General features: G+C 34.1%; 1 protein-coding gene across 5 annotated transcripts in view; it reads right to left on the reverse strand.

The window, feature by feature from the left end:
- LOC144440787 (guanine nucleotide exchange factor VAV2-like) overlaps positions 1 to 14,028 on the reverse strand; it is a 56,048-nt gene that overhangs the window by 28,941 nt on the left and 13,079 nt on the right. For 4 of the 5 annotated variants that reach the window (XM_078130174.1, XM_078130176.1, XM_078130175.1 and 1 more), the window contains exons 2-7: positions 7,615 to 7,731; positions 5,181 to 5,236; positions 4,586 to 4,660; positions 2,745 to 2,868; positions 494 to 589; positions 103 to 171 (exon numbers count right to left, since the gene is read on the reverse strand). In XM_078130174.1, the coding sequence (XP_077986300.1) occupies positions 103 to 171; positions 494 to 589; positions 2,745 to 2,868; positions 4,586 to 4,660; positions 5,181 to 5,236; positions 7,615 to 7,731 (537 nt within the window). Of the gene's footprint in view, positions 1 to 102; positions 172 to 493; positions 590 to 857; positions 879 to 2,744; positions 2,869 to 4,585; positions 4,661 to 5,180; positions 5,237 to 7,614; positions 7,732 to 14,028 lie in introns of all 5 variants that reach the window. The other variant, XM_078130172.1, reaches the window with a different exon arrangement.

Here is a 14,028-nt window from a genome sequence, read left to right on the forward strand (position 1 = left end):
GTATGTGCATGCATATTCGCATGTGTACATGTATATGTGCATAAGTGAATAAACTATTCTTATAAACAGACATACTGCTATATTGTATAATAAATTACTTACCTCTATGTTGATAAATATAATATCCAAATCCTGTGCACTGATACAAGTGTTGAGTGTTTTGATGAAGTGCTGAAGAAAAAATAAACATTTCAATTTGAAAATGTAAAGCATAGCTGTGTGTCTCTCCAAATACTTCAATGTCTAAGGGGTATTATGTGAATTTTTGAAATCATGAAATCAGGACAAAATAACTCCTAATTCCAGTAGACAGGTTAGGTCATATCTACAATACACATGTACAGTGGAAAGGTATGGAAAAGTGGAAAATATCCCTCTTCCTCTCCTATTTAAGAGCAAAATTGCACAATGTTTGTTCGTCAAATTCAAAACCACTAAATAGCAAAAAAATGATTGATTTCAAAAGATGGTCCAAATCTATGGTGTTTCTTACCTTGATAATCATGGCCAATGCATCAACAAAGTTCTTTTCTGTTTCAACAATCTCTTGAATATTATAATCTCTTGTCGTCATAACAACTGGCGACTTCTACATGTTAAAATATGCAAATTTATGCAAATTATCAACTGAATATTGGGTAAATCTGTGTGACTTAGGTTTTTGAATAGAATATAAAAGAAAGATGTCTAGATTTTAATAGAAGTTGTTCCATTTGGAATTCATATTTAAATCACTTTATGCAGTATTTCTTTAACTTGAGATGTTGAGGGGGCAAAAAACAAATCTAATTACTTTGCACAATATTACATATATGCCCCTCTTACGATTTAATTTGTTTTGGTATGAATCTAAAAACATGCTTTGTTGGAGTAGGTTTCTTACAAACGTTATAGAAACATAATTTCTTTTATGAAAAAAACACACAAAAAAAAACAATTTCTAAAATAAAAAAGAGATAGCATTTATTGTAAATCTCTCGTAATATATTATGTGTATCAGATTCAGCTTGGTTACAGTCAAGTTGGCGAAATATACCCACATTTTCAAAACTGAACAAAAACTGTGATTCAGACGGAGTCAGAATTGTCAACAATGATTACATCTGTAAAGTCACATGTTCTGAAGAGTATGTTAATCTGATGACAAAGACTGAAGTATGCAGTTAAAAATCTAACAATTCCAAAGTTTGTTTTTAAAACAGAAAGGTTAAATTCGATACCATATTTACTTGGTTACATATCATACATTGGTTAAACAAGGCAAGCTGAAAAGTGCAATATGAGTTTGTTGCAGGCAAAGCTGATGAAACTATAAACGGACAAGAAAACCTTGTGACTTCACTATGGTTAATGAAAATGCACAAGGTATCCTTACCCTAGCTGCAATAATTGTAGTGTTTGTTGTGATTTTGAAGATTTTTTCTTCTGTTTTGTGCGTTTTTTCATTCCGATGTTTAACTGGAAGCAAATACTACAATTCCTGCCGGGCAAACTCAAATAGATAAGATCACGCTGAAAACGTGAGTGAGATGTCAACATACTACCCGTTTCAAAATGCTGCATATGTTGCTACTGTTGCCGATTGTAATGGGAATGGGGTACATCTGAACAGTTCTTGGGTCTTGAAGGCTCCATAATTAATGTTGGAGTTAGGAAATGTCTGATTTTTTGCCAGGTAAGGTGTAATTTAGCAGGAAAAATCCACCTAACTCTGCCATTCAAATCTGACTCGCTTCCGTCTATTTGCATTTACGTTACAGGAATATTGTAGCATTTGCTTCCAGTTAAACATCGAAACAAAAAAACCCCCACAAAAACAGAAGAAAAAAAAACTCAAAATCACAATAAACTCTCCAATTATTGCAGCTACCCTTCCTCTTGAGCAAAGAATGTTACTTACAGCAATAAATTCTACAATCATATTGGGGTACTGACATTGATGGCAATGAAATACATAGCAATGTAATGAAAACATAATACTTGCAATTTTATGCATCTATGTAATGCATTTCATGATACTTTGAAGCAAAATGCATTCTTGGAATATTTCTACATTTTAGACACTAAGTCAGCACTTTACAAAGACACCGAGAACAGAGACAGCAAAGCTTCACTTCTAGAGACATGCATATAGTATTATGGGAATGCATATGATACAAAGCATCATGGTAGAATGATAGCATGGGTGCAAGGTGAGACGCAATGCATTATGGTAGATTGATAGCATGAGTGCAAGATAAGACGCAATGCATCATGGGAGAATGATACTATTGGTGCAAAGTAAAACTTGTGATTCAATGTTGTGATGACCTTTAACCTTTTGATAGCTGAAACATTCACACTAAGCAGGAGGCTACTTTCTTAATCCCAGAATGCAATATGTTGCTAGGTTACAACAGAAAGTGATACCCATGAGCTTGTTGAAATCTTTCTTTTGGCACATCACATGGGTACGTCATATGCTAATAACCAACAGCACCCTGCATTATTGACAACTGTGAAATATTGCATCATGGGAAATATAGAAACTCACTGTATTGTGGGAAACTCAGAAACACATTGCATTCTGGGAAACTAAGCAACTTGCTTTACAATGACACTCATGCACAGGTGTTTTAAAGCATAGCAGAAGCACATCAGTTGAACAATACAAACATCTTTCTCTAAATTTAGAAATAAGACATTTTTATCCATCTCAGAGACAAGAATAAGGAGAGTACAGCTAACAGTCGTATAGTTCTCACCTGCTGCATGGCAATGAGTTGCGACTTGATGTCGCACAACTCTCCGTAAATATCGTCATCTTCGACATCGGTGTACACCGTGTCATACAAATCGTCAGGATCCTCATCTGCTAAGTCACGCTCACTGAGATGAAATGGAAATTAAAGACACCATGAAATGGACGTGTATGTGAATGAATGAAACAGATGTGTGTTTGTTGGTTGGTTGGTTACTACAATGACACCTCACCTCGTGGATTGACCTCATTTTGTCTCTTTCACATAGATTGATATATACATGGTCTTCCTCCTCCTCGCCTTCAGGTTCATAGAAGTAATAGATTTCATGGTATTGGTCATCATCTACGTCTATTTCACTGAGAGATTTATGAAATTAACGCCATCATCATCTATGTCTATTTCACTGAGAGATTTATGAAACTAACACTATCATCATCTACATCCATTTCACTGAGAGAGAGTTAGGAAACTAACGCAATCATTATCTACGTCTATTTCACTGAGATTTATGAAATTAACGCAATTGTCATGTATGTCTATTTCACTGAGAGATTTATGAAACTAACATCATCATCTACGTCTATTTCACTGAGAGAGATTTGTGAAATTATATACTCATAACCTTTTTCCCCAGAAGTTACTCTTTCTATTTATATGAAAACTGACTTCATATTCATCTTCATTACACAATTTTAAAAAGATTTATTCAGTTTCACATGAAAATAATTCTGACTAACATTACTCAACAGATTCCATATTTACTTCCTGGTTTTGTGACGAGCTCTTGTTTCCCTAGGCCTCATTTCAGGAAAGAAACATTAAGGTTTTTACACTTCAAACAGACAAAGTCTGTAACTTTATGGTTTTGATTACTCTGTCTATGAAGCTGATCTGTAACCATGATAGCTCTTGCCTACATTCAGCTTGTTACAGAATCATGCATCAACTGGGTAACACAATTTGAAAATACAAAATATCTCTGTGAGCTGATTGGTCACAGTGGAAAGTGGATGTCTATGTCAGACTATTGATTATTTAAATGAAGTCATTATGTAAATGTACATATAACACTTTGACCCCAACAACTACTCAATGAATGAAGTGTGAAAATTTACATGTAATTTACATATTATGCAAAATATTGTGCAAATCTAAACACACAGGTATTCTGATAACAGCTTTTGGGGTGTAGCTAACTTAATCAATTAATTTGAACGGCTACTGTAACAAGCTGTGTAGAGACTTAAGGTTATCTGAGACACAGTTCAATAATGTAGACAGACTAGATTTTGGTGCACACATGGTTACTTTTGTTTCCTATTGAAATAAATTTTAATATTAATTGTAGTCTCTAATTTGACTAAACCATATCGAACCAAGTCTATCAACTGGTAGGTGGGTAGAACTCTTCCTAGAAATTCATATGTGATACACTACTAATATAAATTTGAAATTTCTGGGGACATCCCATTTCAAAACTGAATAAACATATTACATACACATGTCCATCACCACACATCCCCCACAGTTTCCCCGAGGAAGATCAGAGAGGCTATCAACATGAGATGCTACAATCCTAGGAACGACAGAGATGGGGGCGCATCCAACTACCCAACATCTTTCTAGCTGATCATACCGCCACCTAGTGGTGAGCTGTAACTATGGAATTTGTCATTCTGATGAGGATCATCAACCAAGACAGCTCGAAAGCTCAATACTAAACAGCTTTGAACTGCTTGTGAGTTATACATGTAACCTTCATTTGATGTACAAAGCTGATAAACATTTTTAGTCAAACATTATCTTTGTTAACAAATTACATATTCACTGCAAAAACTTACTCGGCAAGTTCTTCTAAGGTTTTGTAAATATCTTCATCTATGCCTCGCTGACGATGATTGGCCGGTGGGAAAGGTCTGCAAAAAACAGGCAAGAAAACTCACAATATGACAATGTTGACAACTGTTGTAAAAACACATTAGTATGAATTCTATAACTAATCTGAAAGTAGGATTATGAAGTAATTGACATTATGAAGTTATGCTTCAATATGTTACACTGATTACTGAACTCAGAAATCAACTCTGTCAACACCAACGTATTGACCAATAGAAATCCATTCAGCTCATTTGCTACATTGTTCTAATTCCCAAAAGGATGTCTTAATTAATGAGAGCAGTTAAATTATGACTACGACTCCTCCCCCACCCCCAACACACTGACGTGCAAACAATACATGTTTGCGACACTGTTGACTAACTTGCAAACTACTGCTATGCAGGAATTATTGTCACACTAATTATTCTACAAGAATTGCAATTTATAAGTTACCTTACAGTTAAGAATTCATAATAATTTACATATTCATCACTGATTTACATAAATTATGTATACCATGCACAATTATGCAAATTGACAACAGATGTAATAACTTACGCTGTTCTTGTTCTGGCAACAAGACTGTGAGACAGTTTGGATAGTGTTGATATCACCTGTAGTAGACAAGTTAAACACAACAACAAATAAATTATCAAATCATTCGTGAAAATTTGAGATTTTTTAATATCCATGTTCATCCATATGTGATAACATTTTTGTTCCTAAAATTCTGATAGCTGAATTCTATTGATTTGTGTATGGCTACATTATCATTTAGGCAACCTTCCTTTCATCTGAAAAAAATGTAAGTACATGGGTGGCTACTTTCAATTCATAACTGTACTATTAAAAGTTTGGATGCCTATGAAAGGCTAACTAAAGTCAGAATACTGTGAACCATGAATTTAAAGGTCCCGAACTTCCACAATAAACAGTAAGCTTTGCAAATTTACATAAATGTAGTAGACATGTGTTGTTTTCTAATTTGGCCACAGAGGGCGCTATTTCAAAATTTGTTTGTCAAATTCATGATGTATATACATGTACATGGTTACAATAATATATTATTCATCACCCAAACATAACAAAACAATACGGAAACTATTTCATTCGGTACTTCTTCCAAAACGTGACCTCCTTTCGAATAAATTTTACATTTTTTCTTCTCAAATAATACTGTAATATACCAAAAAAAAAAATTTCTAATTTTTCTTCATTTGCCTTAAATGTCAATTTTTCATATTGCTCCAAATTCTATGATCCAAAAATATGATTTATTTGTGATATTAAGCACCTTCAATTCTAATAATACTAATCTTACACAAAGTAAGGCAGAGATTTCGATTTATTAACCATAATGCCTGGTATTTTTAATTTTCATTTGTAAATGACATTCGCAAGAAATGAAAAACAATAATTGTCATGACAACCATGCATAAATCATAAATAGTGGAGACGTGATAAGCAGTGCCTATAAAAAAATGTATGTCTCGTAATCTATCAATTTTTTGACAGGAACTACATGTAGTATTAACATTTTGTACGATGCAATTCTTCAAGGACTGTTTGAGAAAATATATGATTATTTAGCAGACTACATTTTTTAATAGTTTACATCAACTACTAGACATTTGTATATAAAACACAACTATAGAGAATGTAGTTTAAACTTAGATATTGTCACTAACTAGAAAATCTTGCAATTTTACAGTCTTCAAATAGTTTTCAAACACTATTTTTTTCTAATTACCAGACTAGTAGTTGTGTTCATGTACAAGAAGGCATTTTAATTAGTCACTGTGGGGGGGGGGGGGGGGGGTGGAACTAGAACTATGCACTTCATAAGTAAACTGTTTAATAAGACTTTAGTGCCCATTTTGTGCAAAAACACTCAAGCCTATTCTCACTTCAAATCAAGAAAAATAATCAAGGGTCACCATACAAATTTTTCAAATAGAGGTAAAAATGTTATCAAAATTTAGTCAGTTTAGAATCCAATATGGCCACCAAATCCAATATGGCCACCGACTACTACATGTTAACTATATGGGAAAATAAAAAATGGTCAATTTCCTTGAAAACGACAGTGGACCCCATCCGAATCTTAGTGGTCCTTCTTAATAATTTAACTATAACTTCTTTTATTAAGAAGGACCAGAAGAATACAAGCATGAATGTATTAAACAACCACCCCACCCCACACCCCATTCCCACCCTTAAGTATAAATGGAAAATAAATTCATAATTTTACATTCTTAATTTCAATTCATTTCTATAATTAATATTTACTGAAGTAAGTACAATGACTACTTGTAAGTAACAAAATCTTATCTACAGGATGCATACACATACACACATACAGACATCAAGTTGGTGTAAATATACATGTACATGTACTATGGTACCATTAAACAACTTGTTTACAAGTTTGATGTAATTTCCAATGGACAAAACTTAATGAAAAGTAATGGCTACTAATGTTTTAACTTCTGGAAACAGTTTGTGGGGGGAAAAATAGCTACATGAACAGCTATCCTGTAAATTATCCACTGTTGATGTTAAAAATAACACAAAGCTTTAAGTTATTACAAAGTTATACTGTTATCTACCATAACACTTTAGATAACTTTAACATTTCTTTGGCACTACGTAAGCACTCCCGTTTGGTAGACATAAACACAGCCTACAAAGATTTAACACCATTTACAAGCACCAAGGGAGAAACACTTCAACTTGGTATGTTTTGAAAACCTTGAAATGGGTTTAAACACTTGACATGTGACACCCATGTGACCTAATATCATATGATTATATGATTTTCATTGGCTGAGAAACAACATGTGACCTGAAATGCAATCCAAACAGAGGACAATAACCTATTTTATGGCTCATCATCAACATGCCTCCCATGTGACTTATCCTGATGCTTTCATTGGCTCAGAACTGACATGTGACACTAATGTGATGTGAACTACCCAACAGAATTGCTTACCTTTCCAAAATCAGATACATCAAAGAGCTGATAGGGATCGAACAGTTCCTGTCGCCGTAATCCAAACTTCTCTATGCATGCTTGGATGAAAATTCGGATATTCTTCAGGCATAAAAACTACGTCAAAGAAAGAAGAATGAAAAAATTGTAATCGATCATTCACCAACTTGTATGCAAAGTATTTATCTGGAATACAAACATTTATGTTTCAGTAACTATGTCATTTTATTATTTTGGGGACATATTTTCTTGTTAGGCCAAAAATAAAGAAAGAATTGTTTCTGGTCAGGACATTTTGTCTAAAATGGTACGATGATGCAAATTTGTTTTTATCAATTCTCAACAAACCTGTCACTCAGTCTACCATTTATGGCAGTTATTGTTCTTTTTATTTAGTACTTTCAGAGTAAGTGTGTATGTGGGCCAGATGTCATTTGCTTGTTCATGATTGGCTCTGCAGTTTCCCCTACCACCTAGCATTTTTCTAGTGTTCTTTTTAATACATAATGAAGGTTTTAGCCAGAAGGCGGCACAAATTCTTACTGGGTTTTTAAACTTTTCCTCCTGTGAGATGACATAAATGGACGTTATGAATATTAATGACCTCATCTCAACAGGCAGTATCAGCCAATCATAAAGGGACAGATTTCATGACGGACATAGATGCACCTACAGCAGCGTTGAACGTCAGGTTTGAATACGCTATTAAAACAAAACAATGTACCTAATTTGCATATGAATGTCAAATTAACATATCAAATGTAACTAGGTGAAAAATTCATAACATTAAAATGTATAATTTATCAAACTTAATAATTTGCAACATAACATTAGACTTGAGCCAGGAATAATAAAACCTGTTGTGGGGGGAAAACCACGTATTTTTTTTACAGTGACAAGTTCCTTGTGTTTACACCAAACATCCTGGTTCAAGAATGCTTTGACCTACATTGTAGACGTTTAGTTTTGTGCGGGGTACAATATCCTTTTGTTATGCTGTGTGATGGTTTACCAGTACATGTACATGTCCTTCACGGTCCTATTGTTCATAAAGTTCCTTGTTTGTCAGCATTATTTTCTACTATAGGTAAATATTTGTACTTTTTACTGTCACTGTCACTGTATACTTCCTTCTTTTGCAATACTATTTTCTGCAACAGACGACAGTTCTTCATTCTTTATTTAGGGATGATTGCACATTGTCGCAAAAGCTCAATAAATGGACATCATTCGTTTAGGACAAACCTCCTCACCCCCCTCCCCTATACAAAAACCTCCCCCTAAACGAACATTCACAAGTGTGACATCACGCGTTTATATATGATGTAAACCATGATGAAAATTGTAGCGGTCACACCACTATGATCAATACACTGTAAATACATGACGGTAAACATGACTTCCGACCTCATGAACCTGTTTACTGAGATGACCTACATTGTACTAGCACTGTATCTCACATTAGAAGTAAATTTTGGGCAACAAGTCACATTTTCTACTCTAAGAAATTCCAATTTGTTTGTTGCATCTAAAATTCTTTGAGCAAAAACTATGCATTATAAAATATACACAAGTACCCTTAGCTCACTAATATTTTCTTTGACTAAACAAAGAAAAATGTTGGGGAATATGTGTAATTAATCTAAATACACTACATTTTCTAGTTTGTCCACACAATTTTATATATTAAACAGGCACCATTTTCAACTCTTATGCATGAAACTTTCACTTTCCGAAACAGCTACATGTAAAAAATTTCTCAGTTTTGACTATGTTAGCCTCGTGTATATCTCCTTGTTTGCATAATTTTCTAAAACAGATAAAAATCATCTATTCATAATACCACTATACATGTAAAGTTCCTTGAAGATGTACATGTGTATACAATATTTTCTGCAACAGCTGTTTTCTTTAAAAACCTGCTACAAATTTCCTTGTCACATGCATATTTACTACCATTTCCAAAACTCTTTACTCAACAGACGACATGGTATCAGAAGTTGAAAATGGCTACAAAGGGAAGTGAAAACAGATGAGGCATCGAGATTAGGTTATACTATCCACAAAACGTGCCAATGAAATGTTTGTTTACATACAGTATACTACACCAATGCTACATCAATCAACCTATTCTATTGGCTGACTATATCACCATACTGTTATCCCTGACCTTTGCTCTACAAATGTACTCTGCACAGTAAAATTTATTGGACATTGTTGTTCAAATTTTTCAAATCTTTTTAACAAATGGTGATCAATATAGGTCATTGTACTTTTGAGGCTAAAAATAAGTCATTTCCCTGACCAAAAGTAACCAGAGTATCAAGTCCTAAATTTCACATCTCCAAACAATCTGATCAAAATCCGATGTATGGTACACTTCACGATTTCTTTTTTGGCTGTTACGTTTACTGTCGCTTGTTCTTTTGTAAGCACTTGTTTCATACATCTGACACAACACCATTCTCGTACTTACGAGAAGCCAATCGGAATCCGTCTTACAAAATATACACTCAACGTTCGAAATTTAAAGGAAGAAAACCCCAAACAATAACGATAACATCATTGTCTGCGCTCTGTGCTCACGCTCTATTCGAACAGAGCACTCTACCCATATGTTTCGGCACATTACGCATTCTCATTTATCGAGTGAATTAACTCGGTGTCGAGATTTGGTACAGTAACGTCCATGGTGTTGTGTCAGATGTATGTAAGGAGTGCTCACAAAAGAACAAACGACAGTAAACATAACAGCCAAAAGGAAATCACACAGTGTACATATACATCTGATTTTAATCAGATTGATCTCAAATTATCAATTGTTCCATTTCAAAACGCAACCACGCAGATGAACATGCAAACTGTGGGAACATAACAGCAATCAGGGTTCGATGTGTGCTTGGTCCACAGTTTATAAATATTCAAATTATCATTTAACACCTTTTTTTTATTTTTTCTCACATGTGGCTGATCGAAGACCCCATTCTATCAAACCTCTCAACATAGAAAAAGATCATAAAAACAATTATATTATTAAGCAAGCGATGATGACCAGTCAAAAATAGTAATATTTGCTGTCAAAATCAATTTTGCTCATCAAAATCTTCCACTAATACATTTACACTTTGTATGTGAAGTGGTTAAGTGCTTGGCTCTGTACTTTTTCAAAGCAAAGAGAAACACCGCACAAAGAAAGATCCGGATATCTTGATTATCAAAATAATGATCTTCCTGTCAGACAGAAATAACATTACTTAGTTTCTCTTTCATTATTACAAAATGTAGATATGACACGTCACATTCATTTCATTGTAATGAAACCCACACAGCACTCATTAACAATACTGTACGCCTTTTGACGTTTTAATGTAACAAAATTCATAATTTTACTGATTTCTACGGATTTTTATGACAAAGAAGTGACTTTCTTGACTCAAAAGTTCATTCAATTCTCGGTACCTGTTATAGCTTTTTACATTGTGCTAGAGGGCCAATTAAGAACGCGAAGTCAACTTATTTGCACACACGTCTATAGTAATACATGTGAAGTGCGTGGAGCGGAAGTTATGGTGTCGACTAAGAAATTGAATGTTTTGTTATTTTTATGATGCGCCTAGGCAGTAATATACTATTTCAGGTACTGAGAATTTCTCACAAAATACAACTATTTTCTGTAATGTTTTTAATATACATTCCATAAATACTTTCAGATTTGATCAACTTTACACACTTCCCCATACCATGCATAACATAGTGACAGTGTACACACTGTAACTCATTCAATCAAAGAACAAGTGTCAGAACACATTAACTCTTTTCACCATTACTAGTGATGTCCACACACGAACATATTCACAACTTATTGTCAGAACACATTACCCCTTTTCACCATTACTAGTGATGTCCACACACACACACACACACAAACTTGGTGTGATACTCATTAGTACTAGTGATGTCCACACACACACACACACACACACACACACACACACACACACACACACACACACACACACACACACACACACACACACACACACACAAACTTGGTGTGATACTTATTAAAGTACTAGTGTTGTCCACACACGTACACACACACACAAACAAACTTGGTGTGATACTTATTAGTATCTGAGTCAACAGAAACAGAAACAAAAACACTGATCAAATTCTACGAAATCAGAACTTTTTTTTTTGGGGGGGGGGATTTTTATCAACGTGACAGAATTTAGATCAAGATTGTCTGAGTTATATTCTGAAATGATAACGTTCAATGCACATCTTACATGTACTTTACAATGTTTAGACATGAGACATTGATTTAAACCTACACTAGCTAGTACCCACATTTTGTACATGTAGGGTATTATTATTTTTTTCAATCAGACAACCAACAATGTATTATTAACTGAAATTTGTAACATAACATACCAATGAATAGTTGGACATTGTACATGTCAATAAGAGATCCATTTTATCTCTTAAAGTAGTATAGTGTAATAAGTTAACATCATGACTCAATGGAGGTGCTGATTTTTGGGTGCAGACCAAAATCCAATTTGAATTGGCTATATTGCATTATACTCTGTATCCTCCTATACAAATGTGTTTACCGTCAGGTGATTCAATATTGTTCAAGGTATACAATATTATGATTATGTCATTATCTCAAACACACAGTTTCAAAAAAAAAATGTTTCTGTTGCAGTTAATACAGCAAGACCCATGTAACGCCAAATGGCTCACTATAAAAACTTGTGTAAATCTTAGCTAATTTCCTGTGTTATCATGGTTCTACTACCAAACTAGACTGTATTTTGCTGTATAAAGAGGAAATGGTATTGACTCTAACAAGGTGAATGACACAAACACACTACTTTACAGCAGTGTCATTCTACTTGAAATGTCAAATAAACTTTTTTTTTTTGACAATTGGTGTCCTCAGGTAACCTCAAAAGTTATCCTGTACAAGACATCACTATTTCCTTTTTCCTGTCTGTCTATTTCTAACAAGAATTTTCTCCTTAGTTTTCACTAAATATGTATTATCTTGAGTGCACTGACTTGGATGTGTTCCTAAGTTTTATTACATGTATATTATTTCAGTGCACTGACTAATCACTTCTCTATTCTTTTTAGTCTATATACCTTCAGCACAACATGTAATTTCTGTTATACTCTAACTGTAACAGGGATATTTTTTTTTAGACAAACAACAATATATTCACTGATAATTGTTAAAATACATGTATCACTGATTAGACATTGTACCTGTTAATTAGGGGTCGGTAGTATCCGTAAGTTCAATCTGATTAAAATCTGATGTTAGATAGGCTGGTTTTCCTGTATTTACCTTTATTCCATCGTTATTGCGTCTTTTACGCGAGTTTTTTTTCCCTCCGGGCGAAGGCAGCGATCACTCCGAACAAAACAAACGTCACAACGCGATGAATAGAGGTAAATAAGGACATCTAGCCGCTTTCACCACATCGGATTTTAATCAGATTGCCGTAAGTTGTACAGTAGTAACAGATTGAAATCGTGATCACGTTGGGAAGCTGATTTTAAGGTGTGGACCACAAACTCAATTTGATGGGAATGATGGGATTTACTATACCATATCATACATGTATGTGTATACATGTACACTGTACCTGCACAAATACTTTTACTAACAGGTGATTCTATACTATTCAGGGTGTTGGATAGTACAAGGAAGTGATTATACTTAAATAAACAGTTTCAAAAATTGTGCCACTTTACAGCTACATGTGTAGTGTAGTCAGGATGCCAACACGGTTTCTGCAGGTGTAAATCGTAACGACACCGTATAGAAGTAGACTACAGCTAGTGTGACTTTAATAAGATAAATGTTTCTACACTACTAGTGTACGGAAAACAAATCCAAATCAATGTCTGTAGACTGATTAATTACATGTATGGCATTGTGGGAAATAATGATATTTAAATTAGCCTGTCAGAGTGATTTTGACATTACACTCACAACATACATAATTATCAAGTTTTCCGATCTTTTATGCACCACTTAGTTTCAATTTGAAAGATTTACGTCTGAATACATGTTTCTACTAGTGCATATTTTTATTTGTTCATCAAAATTTTTCTGATAACTTTCAGATCTAGTACATGACAAGATTTTTAAAACGGAAAGCCACACCTATATGTCGTAACACCATAAAGCTGATTTACAGTGTATTATGGGTATTGTTCTTTCAAAAATGAGCACGAATTTCTCAACTCAAAAACCCTGTATGGTTCTTTGTTTTTCCCCAAGAGTTTTTTATCAGAACATAGCTAGTGGCACAGCAACTGGTATTTAGTCAGTTACATGTGTCGATTTATTACGGGTATTAATCTGTCAAAAATGAGCCAGATTTTCTCTACCTACAA

Source organism: Glandiceps talaboti, chromosome 10, assembly GCF_964340395.1.
Source record: "Glandiceps talaboti chromosome 10, keGlaTala1.1, whole genome shotgun sequence".
NCBI lineage: Eukaryota > Metazoa > Hemichordata > Enteropneusta > Spengelidae > Glandiceps > Glandiceps talaboti.